Genomic DNA, 16,226 nt, shown 5'->3' on the forward strand with positions numbered 1-16,226 from the left:
AAAGGATGGAGGACAGAGGTCTGTTCAGTTGGTAAGAATAAAGATAATAAAGATTGTATTTACAATCACTGTCTAAGTACCTTAATTGTCTGCACTTATAAGTGTGGTACTAAATTCTCCTTATCACATGATTTCTCTGTACCTCATCTACTGACAGCTGAATGTCTTACAGCAGAAATTTGTTTTCATTTCATGCAATTTCCAATTACTTCATCCCTATTATATATTTGTATATAGATTGTTGATCATTTCCCACATTAGTCACAGTGAGATTTAAAGATTTCCACACAAATATAATGACAAAATTATAGTTGTGCAGTTTATGTTCTTGTGGAATAACAGACCAATGAGTAAACCATTTTTTCCCCAGACTAAACAGGTCTTTTTAGTAAAGAATGTAAAATAAGACAGATATACCGTCAATGATTTACTGTTCCTTCTCTCAGCTTACATACAATCACCTGAGAGTTGCTCTTAAACATTATTTACACACTTGGCTGTATGTAAATCACTTGATAAATATCTCTTATAGTTTACACTCACTCACAAACTTTTTTACTCCTGGCTGGTCCTTAAGAGCATGCTGTACTGTCATTCTTACAAGTTTGATTAATACAGGCCTAGTTCTTAACGTTGAGGTCCCAAGTTTGAATTGATCAACATATAACTAGAGCTGAGATTATCTGATTTATCAATTTGTTGATAGAAAGTGAAAAGGATACTTCACTCATTCATCATCAGCCAATCATTTAAGGCATTTCTCAAGAAAAAATACCAAGTATTCCATTGTTCCAGACTCTGAAATGTAAGGATAAGCTGCCTTTACCTGTCCCATATGAGCATGAACATTTGGTCCTGGACTATAGGCCAGACTGAAGATGTCACTGCTGCCATAAACTTTATTTCAATCACCAGTCCTCACACCACATATGACCACCACTTCAGGTTTCAGACACGCTGAAGAAATTTGCTGTAAAAGTGACCACAGCCAGTGTGAAGGAGCGCAAGGAGATACTCGGAGAGCTGAAACGGTGTATAAAGGGCAAAGGTGAGGATTTTTGTGTTATTTAACTTTCAACACTATGATGATGATGATGATGATGTTAAAACTAAATGCAAATGGTTCTTCAAATTCGCCTTTTTTAGAGTTACCAGAGCCTGCCATCAAAGGACTATGCAAGCTCTTCTGTCTCACGCCACACAGATATCGGTAGGTTTATATTGTCACTTTCACCCACTAGAAAACTACACTTCACACACAGACTTAAGTGTCATTGTTTTTTCTAATTTTCCAGTTTACACCTTGCTAGTCCTGCAGTTTATTTACAGTTTGTGGTGCCAGTGAACTGGATTACATTAGGAAATGTTTTATGCTATTCAGCCTATCCTCAAAGATCACCTGTCAGAATATGTTTCCTTCTCAGGGATGCTGCATCACGCAGAGAGCTGCTCTCTGTCATTGCCCAGCTGGCTGACAGTCAGCCTGTCATCCTGGTGACCAGCCTCCTTCACAGCCTGTTGAACAGTGGAGTCATCAGCAAAAATGGAGAACCCAGGTACTGCTTTGAAGTACTGCAGATTTTAGCCAGGCTTCACAGATTTATAGCTGAAAGTGTTGTCATAGCACTGTCACCATTAGACATCTTCAATTTTCCACTCTGTGTTTGACAGGCAGGGTAAGCAAGAATTATATAGAGTGTTGAATATAATGATACGAGTACAGTTAGCAGAAGTGCAGCAAACTACATTAATACACCATCAAGAATTTAGCACAGCCTCTTGTAGAATAAGAAACAGGATAAACTAATTAAAACAGCAGCAATTAAAAAAAATATATGTTTAGAGTTGGATACAAAGGGAAATAAAAAAAAAAAAAAGAAACGTTAAAAACCAAGAGCTGATTAAATAAAATGTGTTTCTAGGAATCTGTCATTGTTTCCATTTTAACCATTTTTTTCTTGTTCTTTCTTTTCTTTTTTTCTTGTGCTTTCCTTATTATATTTTAGTAAAAGCACAGGCTCTGCTGCCTTCATCGGCTTGTCTTGGACCTTCCTTTTAGTCCCCACTGTGTTTACTACCCAAGAGAAAAGAGAAGGACCCATCTGGAAGAAAATGGTCAGTGACAGTTTCTGACTTTTAAACAGAGTATAAATACTGATATTATTATTGTCTGTGAAAAATATTCCTCACATACAGTCATATGGTTCTCGTTGAAATGTATAATGTAACTGCCAGTCACAATTTGCCCACATCTGACCAGGGTCAGTGTTTACCTTGGATGTTGGTGTCACGTTGTGGCCTGTTCCCTTCTCTTTTAGGTGGAGGTTCAGAGCCTTCTTGTGGCAGAGGTGGTGGGTGGAGCCAAGACCATTGCTCAGAAATCAAGTCTCAAGAATCTCAGTCACCTCTGGGAGGAAGTAAGTGTAGTACACACTGGCAGTGAAAGACATAGTTGTTGGAGGGAAGGATCAAGTTTGAAAATCAGACTGAATTGCCAATTTTTAACTTCAGTCATTCACTTTATTTGAATCACTAAACAAATCAGAGATGTGGGGGTGATACAGAAGCCTAGAGCCCAGCAAGGAAGGATCTTGACTAAATTACCTGCACTGGTCAGGGATTCTCTCCCCATCTGAAGTCTCAGTGATCTGCAGTTTTTTTTGTAATTTAATTCCCTTCTGAACAAGTGTTGCTGAGTTTAATTCATATTATTGCCTTGAGTAAGACTAAGTTTCATCAGCTTTGTGCACAGTGTGACAACTAAAGAAGTAGAAAAGGATTTTGAAAACGTCAGTGACAGTAGTCAACTCATACAATGAAGGAGTAAAGATGAACTTTATAAGCTCAAGACTCTACTAGCTCATCAAAAGTGCTGTTGTAATGTAATGTTGCAAGGGATTCTGTCTTTGCTGGTTTACCTTTTGTGTATCTGAAATGATTTTGTATGTAGTGAACTACATGTATTTATCTCTGTTGCAGATAGATTCAAGAGTTCTTTCCTCACAGTGAAAGTAGCCTAATCCGCATCCAGAAAGAGACCTTGAAGTAGACTAAACCTGTCTCTGTTAAAAAATAAATTACAGCTAAATGATTACTGGTAAATACTACTAATGAAATAATGCTAAGCCAGTTGAAGGTCACATCATTTTCACATCTTTAACGATGACAGAACTATGTCCTGTAATTTATAGGTAAAATAACATTTGGAAAGATTACTTTTTTTTTTACAAGAGAGGAGGGGAAATGTTTTATTACCCATCTCCTAGAATATGAATCCTGTCTGAACAGGTTTTTAGACTATTGTCTTAAAAACCTGGGCAGGAACAGAGACCACTACCGCTGTAGACCTGTAAAATCAAATGATATTGGATTATAAATATAACCTCAGTTTGACCTGCACAGAACAACAGTCATGGATCCTAATCTGTGACTGGACATTTGTTGTCTTTAACAGCACCCTGGACTGGTTGACCAGTACATCAGCACACTGTTGAGTCTGGATCAGAGCCCTACAACTCTGGCCATGCTGGGAGTATGTTTAGACTTCTGTACTGCTCAGAAAGACAAAGCTACAATAGAGAAGCATAAGGTGAGTTTTTTTAAACACTTCTGAATTGTAACCTCACATCTTAAACAATGTGCTCCTTAAATAGCAGAGACATTTAAATGTGTTTGTTTTTCAGAGTGCCATGTTGGACCTCTACATAAAATCAGTCCTCATGAGCAAGACAAAACCACAGCAGCACATTTTGGACAAAAGTGCCTCCTTACTGCGTCATGTGTCCCACTCTGAGTTCAAGGAGCTGCTCCTCCCTACCATGCAGAAGACAATGCTCCGTAGTCCAGAAAACGCCATGCAGAGTGAGGCTCCTCTAGTTTTTGATGATTAAGTTTAATACTTCCCTGCTTAATACTGGGGCAGCCCTCATACGGTGGATTAAAACATTGTCTGGTCTCCTTCCAGCCATTTCCTACCTGCTATCTGCTGTGACTCTCGACCTCAGTCAGTATGCCATGGATATCGGAAAGGCCATAGCAAGTAAGGCCTTAATGCATGCTAGTTTTGTATTTTCATTTGTGGAACGTCATTTTAAAAATGTATCTTCATGCACATAGCTATCATAAGGTACCATAAGCTACCATAAGGAAATGTAGCATAATTTTCAGTACGTAATTATTGTATGGTCTGTGTTTCAGGCCAGCTGAAAGCCAATAATGCCCAGCTGATGGAGGAGGCAGTCCAGGCCATGCAGAACCTGGCTCAGCAGTGCAGTGACCCCACCGCTGTGCAGGACATTGTCACACACCTCTTCAAGATCCTCGGAGGTGAATTTATTTCCTCTTAGAATTAAATATTGTCTTAACCATGTTTGTTTTTGCTCATGTGAAGCATAATTCTGTATTTGCAGGGTCTGAAGGAAAGCTCACAGTTGTTGCCCAAAAGATGAGTGTATTGTCAGGTAAGGGGCCATGCAGACACTTCATTAAAACCATATTTCCACCCATAAGATACAAATGCAAACAGACATTTTTTTCAACCTGAGAATTGTCACCTTGTTGTAGGGATTGCCAGCTGCAGCCATCATGCCGTGTCAGGAACCTCCAGCCAGACTCTCAGCTCAGCAGTGACTGTGATGTTCATCCCTTATTTACAGCAAGAAGGTATTGCTGCTCAGCCTGCCAGAATCCTGTTCAGATTTACTGTCTCTAGGGTGATAAGACAATAAGAGCCTGTAATGCAAGTTTATGCATTGTGCCTGGAAATTCTTAGCAAGGTCACAGTGTGATGTTTCAGTCTAGTGCTAAGTCTTCTTTGTTTTGTTTAGTTCATGAAGGCACCTTGGTGCATGCAGTGTCTGTGCTCTCCCAGTGGAGTAGTCGCCTCACAGTTGAAGTTCCTAAAGCTCTCTTGGATTGGTTGAAGAAAGCTTTTACCCTCAAGACCTCCACCTCTCTGGTTCGACATGCCTACCTTCAGGCCATGCTGGGGGCCTTTAAAGGTCAGACACGCAAGGGACATTACACTACAGGTCAAATGTCTAGATCTATTACTGAAGTCAAACCACTTATCACCTCTTTCTTCCCTGGTGTTTAGGTGACACTCTGGCCCAGGCCTCAGACCTCATGCCTTTGCTTCTCCAAACGGTGGAGAAGGCTGTGGCACAAAACTCCCAGCATGCTCTGCTTGCAGAGGGCGTGGCTGCTTCTGTTCTTTTGAGTCGACTGGCTCTGCTTGAGACACAGACAGGTGAGGCTCTCATTTCACCAATAACTTTTTTCTTATTTACCCAGACTGTTGGAGAACTTTTACCACACACAGATGGGAAATGATAAGGATCTTTTTGTCTCTGCAGAAGCTAAATTCACCAGCTTCTGGAACGTGATCTTAGATGAAAAGAAGCCACTATTCACCACAGAGAAGTTCCTCTCCCAGGCCAGTGAGGAAAGTAAGGAAATTTTTTCTTTTACTATTATTATTGCAGGAGCTCATGATTGTTTTGAAATATTCTGTTAAGACATAAAATAATGGTTTGTTTCTGTCTGTTGCACTTTATCTAGCTCTGCTCACAGAGCTGCTCCTCTGTGAAAGGCTCTTTCTGGACCATGCCCACAGACTTAATACCAGTAAATCACAGTGAGTGTCCTCATATGAACCTGTAAACAACTTTTGCCCTGAAAATGTTTTAGAGAACTTCCTCCATATTTGTCGGCACACTTTGTGTGTACCCAGAGGATTGAAAACGTGTATCCACCAGTGGGAGATCAGGGCCAAGTCAAGTATCAGCAGTACCATTGTCAATTCCTCTTCAGAACTTTCTACCACTTTTGTTGTAGTTTATTCTGATTTTGCTAAGCTCACTTAATATCATAATATAATACCCTTTCCGATCATCTGCAAAGGCCAGTGTCAAGCAACATACACCAGACTTCAGAGAAAAAAATTCAAATTCACAGTAAATGATCCAGATCTGCCACAAAATTTAATGAGTTCTTCACTGGCCTATGCCCAATCCCTCCACCAAATTCAGCGCAAATTCGGGACTTTTTTGCGTAATGAACACCGGTGAAAACATAACCTCCTTGTTTTCCTTGTTGAAAGTACCATTCGTTAATGAACACTTAAAAATGCATTATAACTTTATTGTAATGTGTTATAAACAATAATATACTCCTAAGAAATAATAACAGAGGGGATTGAAATGCAGAGTTACCACACTAACTTTATTAACTAAACATATTCCTTTATTGAAGTGTATGTAAATGTGCTTTAAAAATTTCGGTTTATCACAGGTTCTGTCCAAAAAGAGATCTAATGTATTTTTTGTACAGAAAAAATGCAGAATACACTTCTATAACACATTTGTCGAATTTCCCACAATCCTCTTGTGCTTTAATCAGTACTTATTTTTTCCTGTGTGTCACTGTGCTCTGCAGGATGTATCATCACGCCACAGTTGCGGTTTTGCTTTCTCGGAGCTGGCGTGTAAGGAAGAGGGCACAACAGACAGTCAGGAAGCTGCTCTCCTCTCTGGGTGGATCTAGTCTTGCCCATGGCCTTCTGAGAGAACTCTGCGTGGTCATCAACAAACACAAAGTACTGACTGATTATTCAAACTTAGACCATAAAAAAGTATAGTTACTGTACATCTACTAAAATAAAATATCAAATTTTACAATAGTACATGTCCAGCTTCTAGGCTCAGCTGCTAAGTTTTATCTTATCTGTAAAATCTGAATGTATACAACCACTCCAGTTTGAAAATGAAAGAATATGTTTTTTTTCCTTCACCCGACTGTGACTAACTGTGTGTTGTAAATTGTCAGGTTTTACCCCAGGACATCCTGGTGTCAGAGTCAGGAGAGCTGACTGAGCTGGGTCGCAGCTACGTTCCCCCTCGTGTCCTGCTAGATGCGCTGTGTGTTGTTTGCTCATCTGCCAGCCAATGGGGCGACCCCACTGAAGCGGAGAACTTGGCCATGGAGATCCTCATAGTCACTCATCATCCATCCATAGGTAGGAAAATTTGTTGCACTGCTGCCTACTGTTTTTTACCACAGTCACATTAACTCCATTCATCTTGATGACAGGTTTTTGTGATTTAATGACACTGGGTTAATAGATACTTGTTCTCTGTCTCATACTTGGCATCTAATCCACTCCATGTATATCTCTTCCAGTTGAAGCTCGTCGTGGCCTCTGGCCTGTCTTGCTCTCCTCAATGAACATAAAAGCTGAAGAATTTATAGAAAAGAATGTGGAAGCAATTCTGCCACATCTCCTGAAGGTCAATGCCAGCAACCAGGTCTGACAATAACACAAACTTCTTTATACCACATTTCCGTGAGCACTAAGGTGTATTAACTGATTCCTGTGAAGACACGAGGGTGATTGTAGGATGTACAGTTAAAGTTTTTTTTACCTTCTGCATACAGGATGTAAAAAATATGCAGAAGAATCTTGCAAGACATTAATTATTGACTTTTGCTGATGTATTTTACATGATACCGATATGATTTATGGTCACGTTTTTCTCCTCAGGCTGTGAAAAATGCTGTCGGTGCCCTCTCTGGCCTCTCCCCCAACAAGCTGCTACCACGGGTAATCAGTCATGTCACAGAGGGGCTTTCTCAACCTGCTCTACTTCAGGTCACGAGGGAAGAGTATGCCATCATGCTGACACCTGAGGGAGAACTGTATGACAACAGCATCATCCAGAGGTAACACACAGTCTCTCCTGTACCAGTTGACTGACCTAAACAGCAAACTTTTTTGTTGTGTATCTGGCATTTATTCACTCCTGTCCTCCACCTCTTCACTTGCTGCAGTGCCCAGAAGGAAAGCACTAAGAAAGTCAACATGAAGAGAGAAAACAAGGCCTACTCCTACAAGGAACAGATCATTGAACTGGAGTTACAGGAGGTAAAGTGCACTTACCCCAACAGTGCTCTTTGGTGGTTTTTAAGTCGTTGATAAGTAGTTGTTAAATAGTTGATTTTTTAATTTTATTTTACAGGAGCTAAAGAAGAAAAAAGGCATCAAAGAAGAGGTGCAGCTCACCAGCAAACAGAAGGAAATGATGCAAATCCAACTCGATAAGGAGGCCTCTATTCGCAAGAGACTTCAAGGGGTATGAAACCAAGTCCAAAGTAAAGACTAAACAATTTCTGTAACGCCTGCCTGACTTCTTTTTGACCTGTGGTTTACCTTGTTGTCACCAGCTGGATGTGGAGTTGCAGAGTATGTTGGGTCTGCTGGAAGCTGCTTTGATAGAGAGACCAGCTCAGATCACCAGAGAGCTCCCCGCTGTCCTCCAGGTCCTGCTGCCCCTGCTACACTCCCCTCTGGCTGCTCCACGCATCCAGCAGGTCTTCTTGGACATCGGAGTGTGCCTTATGCCCGAGCAGCTTTACTCTCTCGGTACATAGCCTCTCTTGGTATTGTATTGATAACCACAGCTTTGTCTCAGTATCTCAAGTCAATATCATTCTGTCTTTTTCCCCCCAGCTTTCCTTGTGGGTCATGTGACTTTACGGCTGCTGAAGCCGGAGTGTGATCTGGACGAGGCCTGGGGACAGGAGGACCTGGACACTGCAGCACACCGTACTGTCATGCTGCTGCACAACCACACTGTCCCACAGAGAGAGAGCAAGACTGGTGGTGAGCACAGTCACAGACACGTAAAACTCAAACCTCAGCAGCAACCACATCTTTTCAACATATAGACATACAATCATCAATCATCACTTATTTCATTCACAATTATTTCTTACCATTATTATTATTGGTAATTATTTCTTACCAATAATGATGCATTTTACATTCTATGAACATGTTCAGACTTTGACATAGTTGACTTAACAATGAGCACACTACAGGAACTCAGTCTCTGCTGGAGATCTCACTTAAATGTTTTTTTTTTTTCAACTTTAAAGAATGTAGAATTCAACTGTGTGTTATGTAATTTGCACGGCAAAATGACAGCACTGAGTTCATTAGATACACATTCTGGTCATGGACCTTCATCACACATCAAATTACCACACACAGCACATCTTTACATGAAAGCAACATAACAACCAATCTAAAAAAATAGCCACATTTCAAACACCTGTGACAATTGCCACATTAATAATTGATGAAAACATCCTTAGAATGAGACAAACAATATCCATAGAATACAAATGAAAATAGAAAAAAGAGAAAAACAAATCATTTATCTATCTGTGTAGAATCACTTACTATTAAGCAAATGTGAAGCTAATTGTCAAGTGTTCCAGAAAATATCAAGGCAATATTTTAATCCACTCTGTGTCAGGAATGTAAGATTAAAATAAGAGATAATATTACAAAGTTTACATTTTAGTGCAGAAGATACATAAAAAACTCCTATCTAAAGAATTTGTTTGGATATGGGTTTTTAATCTTATTTGATTCAGTGCTGGCATACTGACTGCTCTGTTTCTTTGTCTTGTCTTTTTCCTTAGAAGTGGCTCCACTGTCTGCACCAGCTTTCTCCTTCTGCTTCCCTCTCCTCAACGCCATGCTCAGGGAGTCTTCAGGCAGCACTGAGGAGGCAGAGAACATGATGACCAGAGCATTGCAAGTCATCAATGAACACTCCCAGCTTCGGGCCGGCACAGACATGGATGACATTGTTATAGATGAGGTAAAGACAAACATCTCTGTCTATGAAATACATTATTTATGTGAAAAAGAAAAAAAAACATTAGTGCAGACAACCAGAAATGACTGAGTAACAAAAGAGAAATGGTTTTCATGAAATCAGTTTGTTCCAGCATTTATTTACTCACCCCATAGCAATCTTGTGTTTGTTTTAACATGTCCATATTATGTTTTTTATATAAGACAAGACATATCATGATTAAATAAGCAATCAAAATTATGGCTGCGCATTTCCACCTTGGAACTGCAGTGAACCAATGTCTCTCTGATGTTTCCGCTAATATTGATGACATATTGATAGGAGGAAGCAGCGATGGTGGACAGGACATAAGACCTGATTCAGATTTTTCAGTCAGGAAGTAAGCGTGGATGTGTTTACAGCCCCAGAGTTTTTTTTGTTGCATAGTTTAGTTTTATCTGGTGAGGAACTTTTAAAATGATAAAAAAAAATAAAATCCATTGGTCTATAAAAATAAACTGCAAATTGAGAAAGCTTTATGTGAAAGTGTTACCATTCATTTTGTATTTTAATGGATATATATACTAACCAAATGTTTTCTTGTCTCAGAATGGCCCTGAGCTGCTTCCACGTGTCAACATGCTGCTGCTTCTGACCAGAATTATTTCCACAGCCACCCCAAGACTTCAGGTAAACAAGTGATTTTACATTTCATATTACAGTTAATATTAAATTAATTTCCAATTCAAACATTTACTAATCATTGTTGTTGGCCTGTTTTATTTTCCAGATTCCATACTGGCTATATTTCTTCATTATAAGTTTTTCATCTATTGTTTGTATTTTCTGTATGTCTCATTTGCTGTATTAGCTTTTTCTGTTTCAGTTCCTGCTGAAAAAACCTAAAGTAGCCACATGGATGACAAAATTGCCACTCGATCCCTGAAATGTGAGACTTTTCACATGCTGTGTTTCAGGTGTTGGCGTCTCAGTGCCTGACAGCTCTGTGCGCCAGTGCTGGAGGAGAAGAGGGCTGCACTGTAGCAGAGCAGCCAGAGATAGATGTCCTACTCAACGCCCTGCTGTCACCTTGTTTCTCTGTCCGGGATGCTGCCCTCAGGGTGAGCTTTTGATCAGTTCATTTTTATGCCTCCATACTGGTGTCAGCCGTGGCTGGAGACATTATATTTTGGGGTTGTCTGTCCAGCTGTCTTCCACCCTATTCTGAACATGTTGAGGGAATTTCTTCAAATTGTTCTTCAAAAAACCTTCACTTGGACTCAGATTTAGATTTTGGTGGTCAGAGGTCAATGTCACTGTACCATAACTTTTGGCCATAACTTGAGAATTCATGGCCTAGTTACAGCAAAATATGCTTAATACCTTCAATTTCTTTCAAGTCCATAAATTATATGAGTCTGGACAGACATGGGTGTAAACAGCAACTTGACTGGATGGCAGAGGCATATAATTACAAGGTTATAATAGTTAGTATAATAGTTATATTTGTTTCAGGTGGCCTTTCCCATTAAATAGAACAGACAAGGGAAGTTACCACATTCTCAGCTGTTTTTTTTCTACACATTAAACAAATTTTAATAAACTAAGAAAGAAAGCTGTTTTTAGACCCTAATGGGAGCACTCCTTTTGAACATATTAGGTGGTAACCCTATAAAAAATGATGTAGCCCATGTACATGTTCATGACCCACTCTCTGTGAATATTAACACCCAGTCTGTTTGTGCTCAGGGATTGTTGGAGATGGAATTTGCACTGCCCACAGACAGCACGGAGGCCAGTGGACTGAGCTTGCTGCGCAGACTTTGGGTTGCCAGGTTTGATGTTGAGGAGGAGGGACGAGCCTTGGCTGAAAAGTATGTATTATGGGATTTCTTGTTCCTTTCTTCCTCTTGTTGAGTGTTCATTTTATACAGAAAATTAACCATGCTGTTCTATAAATGTCATTTAAAAATGTTATATGCTGCAAATTTGGATTTCTGCACTGTGAAGGAGAATGGAAACAGTTGAACTCATTTCTGGGTCTGTCTTTCCTCCGTAGACTCTGGGAGTCTCTGGATCTGGAGTTGGTGCCTGAGCTCTGCTCCCTGCTGATTGGAGATGTCACTCACCACGAGGAAGCTGTCCGTTCTGCCGCAGCCGAAGCTCTGTCAAGTGCCGTGTCTGAGTACAGAGACCAGTCTCCCACAGTGCTCAGCCAGCTGACTGAGCTCTACCACCAGAAACTCTATGTGAGACCCTGAGTCATGGCCTGATCACATTATTACTCTTATACTGTAGCTCTGGCTGCTACTAATAGATGAATTTGACCTTAAAAACCAAAGTATGATATTTTTGTATTTTTCGTTTTTATAGAGACCACCTCCTGTGCTGGATGCTCTGGGTAGAGTCATCTCTGAAGCTCCACCTGACCAGTGGGAGGCCAGGTAAATCTAAATGTTTGTTTGGAAAGATAAAAGTTTTTTAAAGGATTTTAGCGTTTCTGAAATAAAAATCAGTTTGTCTCGGGGACCTAAGTTCATGAATGCACAATTAACCTTTATACGCCTTAACATATACGATGGCCTCCTGTAAGAAAAGGCAGAAACATTTGAATTGGTTACAATACGGAGATAGGACGCCAAAAAATATTACTTGTGGTGACAGAAAAAGGCTGGAACGTACTTGTCAGAGAGCCAGCACACTACGTTTATCTGTTTAATTTTATGACAGATTAAACATGAGCCCTTAGTCCGGGCAGTTTGCTTATTAATGTCTTGTTTTAGCAGTTATATACCGGATATTGTCGCAAGAGCTAATCCTATTATAACTGAATGTACTGGAAGCCATAAAATTGTAGATTTTCCTTCTTGTGCACTAAGCTCTTTTGTCACACACTTCTTTGTCAGGTGCGGCATCGCTCTGGCTTTGAACAAGCTGTCCCAGTACCTGGATGAATCTCAGGTCACCCCTCTCTTCCTCTTCTTTGTTCCTGATGCTCTGAACGACCGCCACACTGAGGTGCGCCGCTGCATGCTGGACGCAGCCCTCTCAGCTCTCAACACACACGGAAAGGTACGGCTCACTCTTTTCCAGCTGCATTTTAAACACACAGATATGTTTTAAACTTGCACTTTGATATGGCCATTTTTGTCTTGCACTGTAGTGAATGTCCTTGCTTTTTGTAACAGGATAATGTGAGCTCCTTGCTGCCAGTGTTTGAGGAGTTTCTGAAGAACGCCCCCCAGGACGCCAGCTATGACTCTGTCCGTCAGAGTGTGGTTATTCTCATGGGCTCCTTGGCCAAACATCTGGACAAAAATGACCCCAAGGTCAAACCTATCGTGGCCAAGCTCATCACTGCACTCTCCACGCCTTCACAGCAGGTAAGCAAATCAACCTGGTTCCAAACTAATAACTCATCCTCTATTGTTCAGAATTCAGCATCCAAAATTTGATTTATTATAGTTTATTAGAGCCCTTTTTTTACGCATCTGACTTTGCTGCCACTCACATTATACTGCCAACTGAAAAAGTCATTAAATTATCTCATGTGGTTTGTCATCCCTCCTCAGGTCCAGGAGTCTGTGGCCAGCTGTTTACCACCTTTAGTTCCTGCCATCAAGGAGGATGCTGCAGGGATTGTTAGAAACCTGCTGCAGCTGCTGCTGGAGAGTGACAAGTATGCAGAGAGAAAAGGAGCAGCGTACGGACTGGCTGGCCTGGTCAAAGGTCTGGGGATCCTGGCACTCAAACAGCAGGACATCATGACTACACTGACCGACGCCATCCAGGACAAGAAAAACTTCAGACGGAGGGAAGGTCAGTGATGATTATCCACCCACTGCACTGTTTGGCTTTGGATTGATTTACACCTGCAGACACAAATTCAGCGGCCATCATACTGACTTTCAGAACGTCAGCAATGAAATAGTTTTTGGGCCTAAGATAAGAAAATGCTGATCAGCTGTTTGTGTCTTGCAGGAGCGCTGTTTGCCTTTGAGATGCTTTGTAACATGTTGGGGAAGCTGTTTGAGCCATACGTGGTCCATGTGCTGCCACACCTGCTGCTCTGCTTTGGAGATGGAAACCAGTATGTCAGAGAGGTGAGCAGCCAGATCAAATCCTGAGTCCACTGTCTCTTCTGAATTAATATCTCACTTTCTGCTCAAATAAACCTAATATGGTGTTCCCTGACCAAAGTTTTTACCCCCTCCATGTGCTTCACCTCCCCCAGGCTGCAGATGACTGTGCCAAGGCTGTCATGAGGAACCTGAGTGCCCACGGGGTGAAGCTAGTTCTGCCCTCCTTGCTGGTGGCCCTGGAAGAGGAGTCCTGGAGAACTAAAGCAGGTGAGGAGCCCCTACACACAGAGTTCCTCGACAGGTCTGGAATGTATTAATGATTAAGATGCAAAATCATTTGATCGTCTTCAGGTCTTTTGGCATATCTGGGTATTTCTTAGAAAGTTGAGGAAAATTGTGTCCCAGTATACATACTGTACATTTGCCAACTGTATTTACACTAACTTGTCACACATTGAGACTGAAGAATCATTTTCAAATGTCTAGTTCATAGCTGTTATGATAACAGTTGTGCAGAACTGAGCAAATTTTTTTCATTTATATACTGATACAGTGGCAGTCACAATCAAACTTTTTTTAGTCATACAGTAGCCTCTTGTGAATTACCCTCTTCTTTCCTCCAGGCTCAGTGGAGTTGCTGGGTGCAATGGCTTACTGTGCACCAAAGCAGTTGTCGTCCTGCCTCCCCAGCATTGTGCCCAAGCTGACCGAGGTGCTAACTGACTCCCATGTGAAGGTGCAGAAGGCCGGACAGCAGGCACTCCGACAGATCGGTTCTGTCATCCGTAACCCCGAAATCCTGGGTAAGGACTTAATGGCACGGGTCAAAGCTGCCAACACAGATGACTTGTGTCTCGTAAACTGTCATAAATTACGGACCCAACAGGCTTTTAAAAACATACAACATGTATTTTTCATTATTAAGATAAGATAAACTTGATTATTAATCCACTGGGGGAAGTTTATACGGTTAGTTGAACAAAATTAATATAATAGACCTCATCACTTAATTTCATCATCCAGTCACAGTTAAGCACTAGTATATCCAGCTGGAGAAACGTTTGTTTTTCTGTCTGGCTTAATGACAAAGTACACAAAACAAACTTAAATGAGCATCTGTATGGTGTAATGGAAGATGGTAAAGTGTGCAACTTCTTTGAAGCGAGTACTGCTACATTTTTAATGAGAAAAGTATCAAATAGGTGTTGACTCACCTAATGAGGGAATCATTTTAGAATAACACAACATGATTAGGGTTATAATCAGAATTATTTCAACTGCTGTGTACATTAACTCTACATTGATGTATTGTGATATTACTAATCAGAAAAATTTCTGTAAAAATAATTTGGTTAGCCCCTTGGAAATGCTGTCAGTAAATAGATTACACAATGCAAGGTATGAATGAATTGAAATTACAGTTATGAAAAAATACAGCACAAAACTTGCAATCAAAGAATACATTTTAGGATCTTATTTTTTTGTTTACCACTGATGTTTAGTGCACAAGTATTTTAACAGTGACGTCATTGTTGCTCTCTCAGCCATCACCCCCATCCTACTGGACGCTCTCACTGATCCGTCCAGGAGGACACAGACGTGCCTGCAGACACTGCTGGACACCAAGTTTGTGCACTTCATCGACGCTGCCTCACTTGCCCTCATCATGCCCATTGTCCAGAGAGCCTTCCAGGATCGCTCCACTGACACTCGCAAGATGGCTGCTCAGATCATTGGCAACATGTACTCCCTCACTGACCAGAAGGTACATAGCAATATTACAATAAACTAAAAACAAAATTAAAATCCTACCAACCCTTCAAACCAGTGTATTCTGAAAACTATTTTGCTCATGGTGTGATGTGCATCATTGTCTACAGGATCTATCACCGTACCTGCCCAGTGTTATTCCTGGACTGAAGGCCTCTCTGTTGGACCCAGTACCTGAGGTGGGTTTCGTGACATTTCTGTAGACTGTATCAATTCAGCTGTAACCTGATGGGGTCAAAGTGATGGTGGCAGCAGAAGATGAACTCAAACAGTTAAGACATGAGTTTCTTTGTAGACCTATGATTGTCACCTTTCGTCTGACCCAGTGATTGACTAAGGATTTTAGTGATTGGCAGTTAAAAAAGTCAAAATTTAGTGTGATTTTATTTCATTGATCATGAAAATATTAACCTTAGTAAAAAAAAGGCCTTGGGTAACAAACTAATATGCAACTGGGATTTTGATTATCTTCTCTGTAAACTGCAAATTCATGCTTTGATATCAACTGTATGAATGAGGAAATGAAACAGCATGTCTGACACCACAGCAACAGGCCCAGACTTAAAGTCATCTCTGTTCCTGAAACAGAAAACGCTGAGTTTCCCTCAACTCAGTGTTAGTGAACTCTAACAAACTCAGTAGTTTTCACTTCACCTGCTTTCAACAATGCACCCCAGTATGTGCTCTGCTGTATGAAGCTGAAGCTGTAGCTGCTTTTCTTCTCCTCCTC

The 16,226-nt window shown here is 40.7% G+C and overlaps 1 protein-coding gene across 5 annotated transcripts in view; it reads left to right on the forward strand.

The window, feature by feature from the left end:
* gcn1 (GCN1 activator of EIF2AK4) overlaps positions 1 to 16,226 on the forward strand; it is an 86,343-nt gene that overhangs the window by 58,188 nt on the left and 11,929 nt on the right. For all 5 annotated transcript variants that reach the window (XM_071481975.1, XM_071481977.1, XM_071481974.1 and 2 more), the window contains 37 exons: positions 946 to 1,048; positions 1,147 to 1,210; positions 1,425 to 1,556; positions 2,007 to 2,115; positions 2,319 to 2,417; positions 3,455 to 3,589; positions 3,684 to 3,861; positions 3,965 to 4,039; positions 4,198 to 4,326; positions 4,410 to 4,460; positions 4,564 to 4,662; positions 4,827 to 5,000; positions 5,096 to 5,248; positions 5,355 to 5,447; positions 5,560 to 5,635; positions 6,436 to 6,595; positions 6,826 to 7,015; positions 7,180 to 7,304; positions 7,541 to 7,719; positions 7,828 to 7,921; positions 8,016 to 8,129; positions 8,221 to 8,419; positions 8,507 to 8,659; positions 9,487 to 9,668; positions 10,254 to 10,334; positions 10,622 to 10,765; positions 11,394 to 11,518; positions 11,704 to 11,893; positions 12,018 to 12,088; positions 12,551 to 12,716; positions 12,833 to 13,027; positions 13,217 to 13,463; positions 13,626 to 13,747; positions 13,879 to 13,993; positions 14,350 to 14,529; positions 15,271 to 15,491; positions 15,607 to 15,675. In XM_071481975.1, the coding sequence (XP_071338076.1) occupies positions 946 to 1,048; positions 1,147 to 1,210; positions 1,425 to 1,556; positions 2,007 to 2,115; positions 2,319 to 2,417; positions 3,455 to 3,589; positions 3,684 to 3,861; positions 3,965 to 4,039; positions 4,198 to 4,326; positions 4,410 to 4,460; positions 4,564 to 4,662; positions 4,827 to 5,000; positions 5,096 to 5,248; positions 5,355 to 5,447; positions 5,560 to 5,635; positions 6,436 to 6,595; positions 6,826 to 7,015; positions 7,180 to 7,304; positions 7,541 to 7,719; positions 7,828 to 7,921; positions 8,016 to 8,129; positions 8,221 to 8,419; positions 8,507 to 8,659; positions 9,487 to 9,668; positions 10,254 to 10,334; positions 10,622 to 10,765; positions 11,394 to 11,518; positions 11,704 to 11,893; positions 12,018 to 12,088; positions 12,551 to 12,716; positions 12,833 to 13,027; positions 13,217 to 13,463; positions 13,626 to 13,747; positions 13,879 to 13,993; positions 14,350 to 14,529; positions 15,271 to 15,491; positions 15,607 to 15,675 (4,992 nt within the window). The remainder of the gene's footprint in view (positions 1 to 945; positions 1,049 to 1,146; positions 1,211 to 1,424; positions 1,557 to 2,006; positions 2,116 to 2,318; positions 2,418 to 3,454; positions 3,590 to 3,683; positions 3,862 to 3,964; positions 4,040 to 4,197; positions 4,327 to 4,409; positions 4,461 to 4,563; positions 4,663 to 4,826; positions 5,001 to 5,095; positions 5,249 to 5,354; positions 5,448 to 5,559; positions 5,636 to 6,435; positions 6,596 to 6,825; positions 7,016 to 7,179; positions 7,305 to 7,540; positions 7,720 to 7,827; positions 7,922 to 8,015; positions 8,130 to 8,220; positions 8,420 to 8,506; positions 8,660 to 9,486; positions 9,669 to 10,253; positions 10,335 to 10,621; positions 10,766 to 11,393; positions 11,519 to 11,703; positions 11,894 to 12,017; positions 12,089 to 12,550; positions 12,717 to 12,832; positions 13,028 to 13,216; positions 13,464 to 13,625; positions 13,748 to 13,878; positions 13,994 to 14,349; positions 14,530 to 15,270; positions 15,492 to 15,606; positions 15,676 to 16,226) is intronic.

The sequence above is a fragment of the Trachinotus anak genome, unplaced genomic scaffold, assembly GCF_046630095.1.
Source record: "Trachinotus anak isolate AG129_WGS33_773 ecotype Australia unplaced genomic scaffold, CSIRO_AGI_Tana_v1 ptg000008l, whole genome shotgun sequence".
NCBI classification, from domain to species: Eukaryota; Metazoa; Chordata; class Actinopteri; order Carangiformes; family Carangidae; genus Trachinotus; species Trachinotus anak.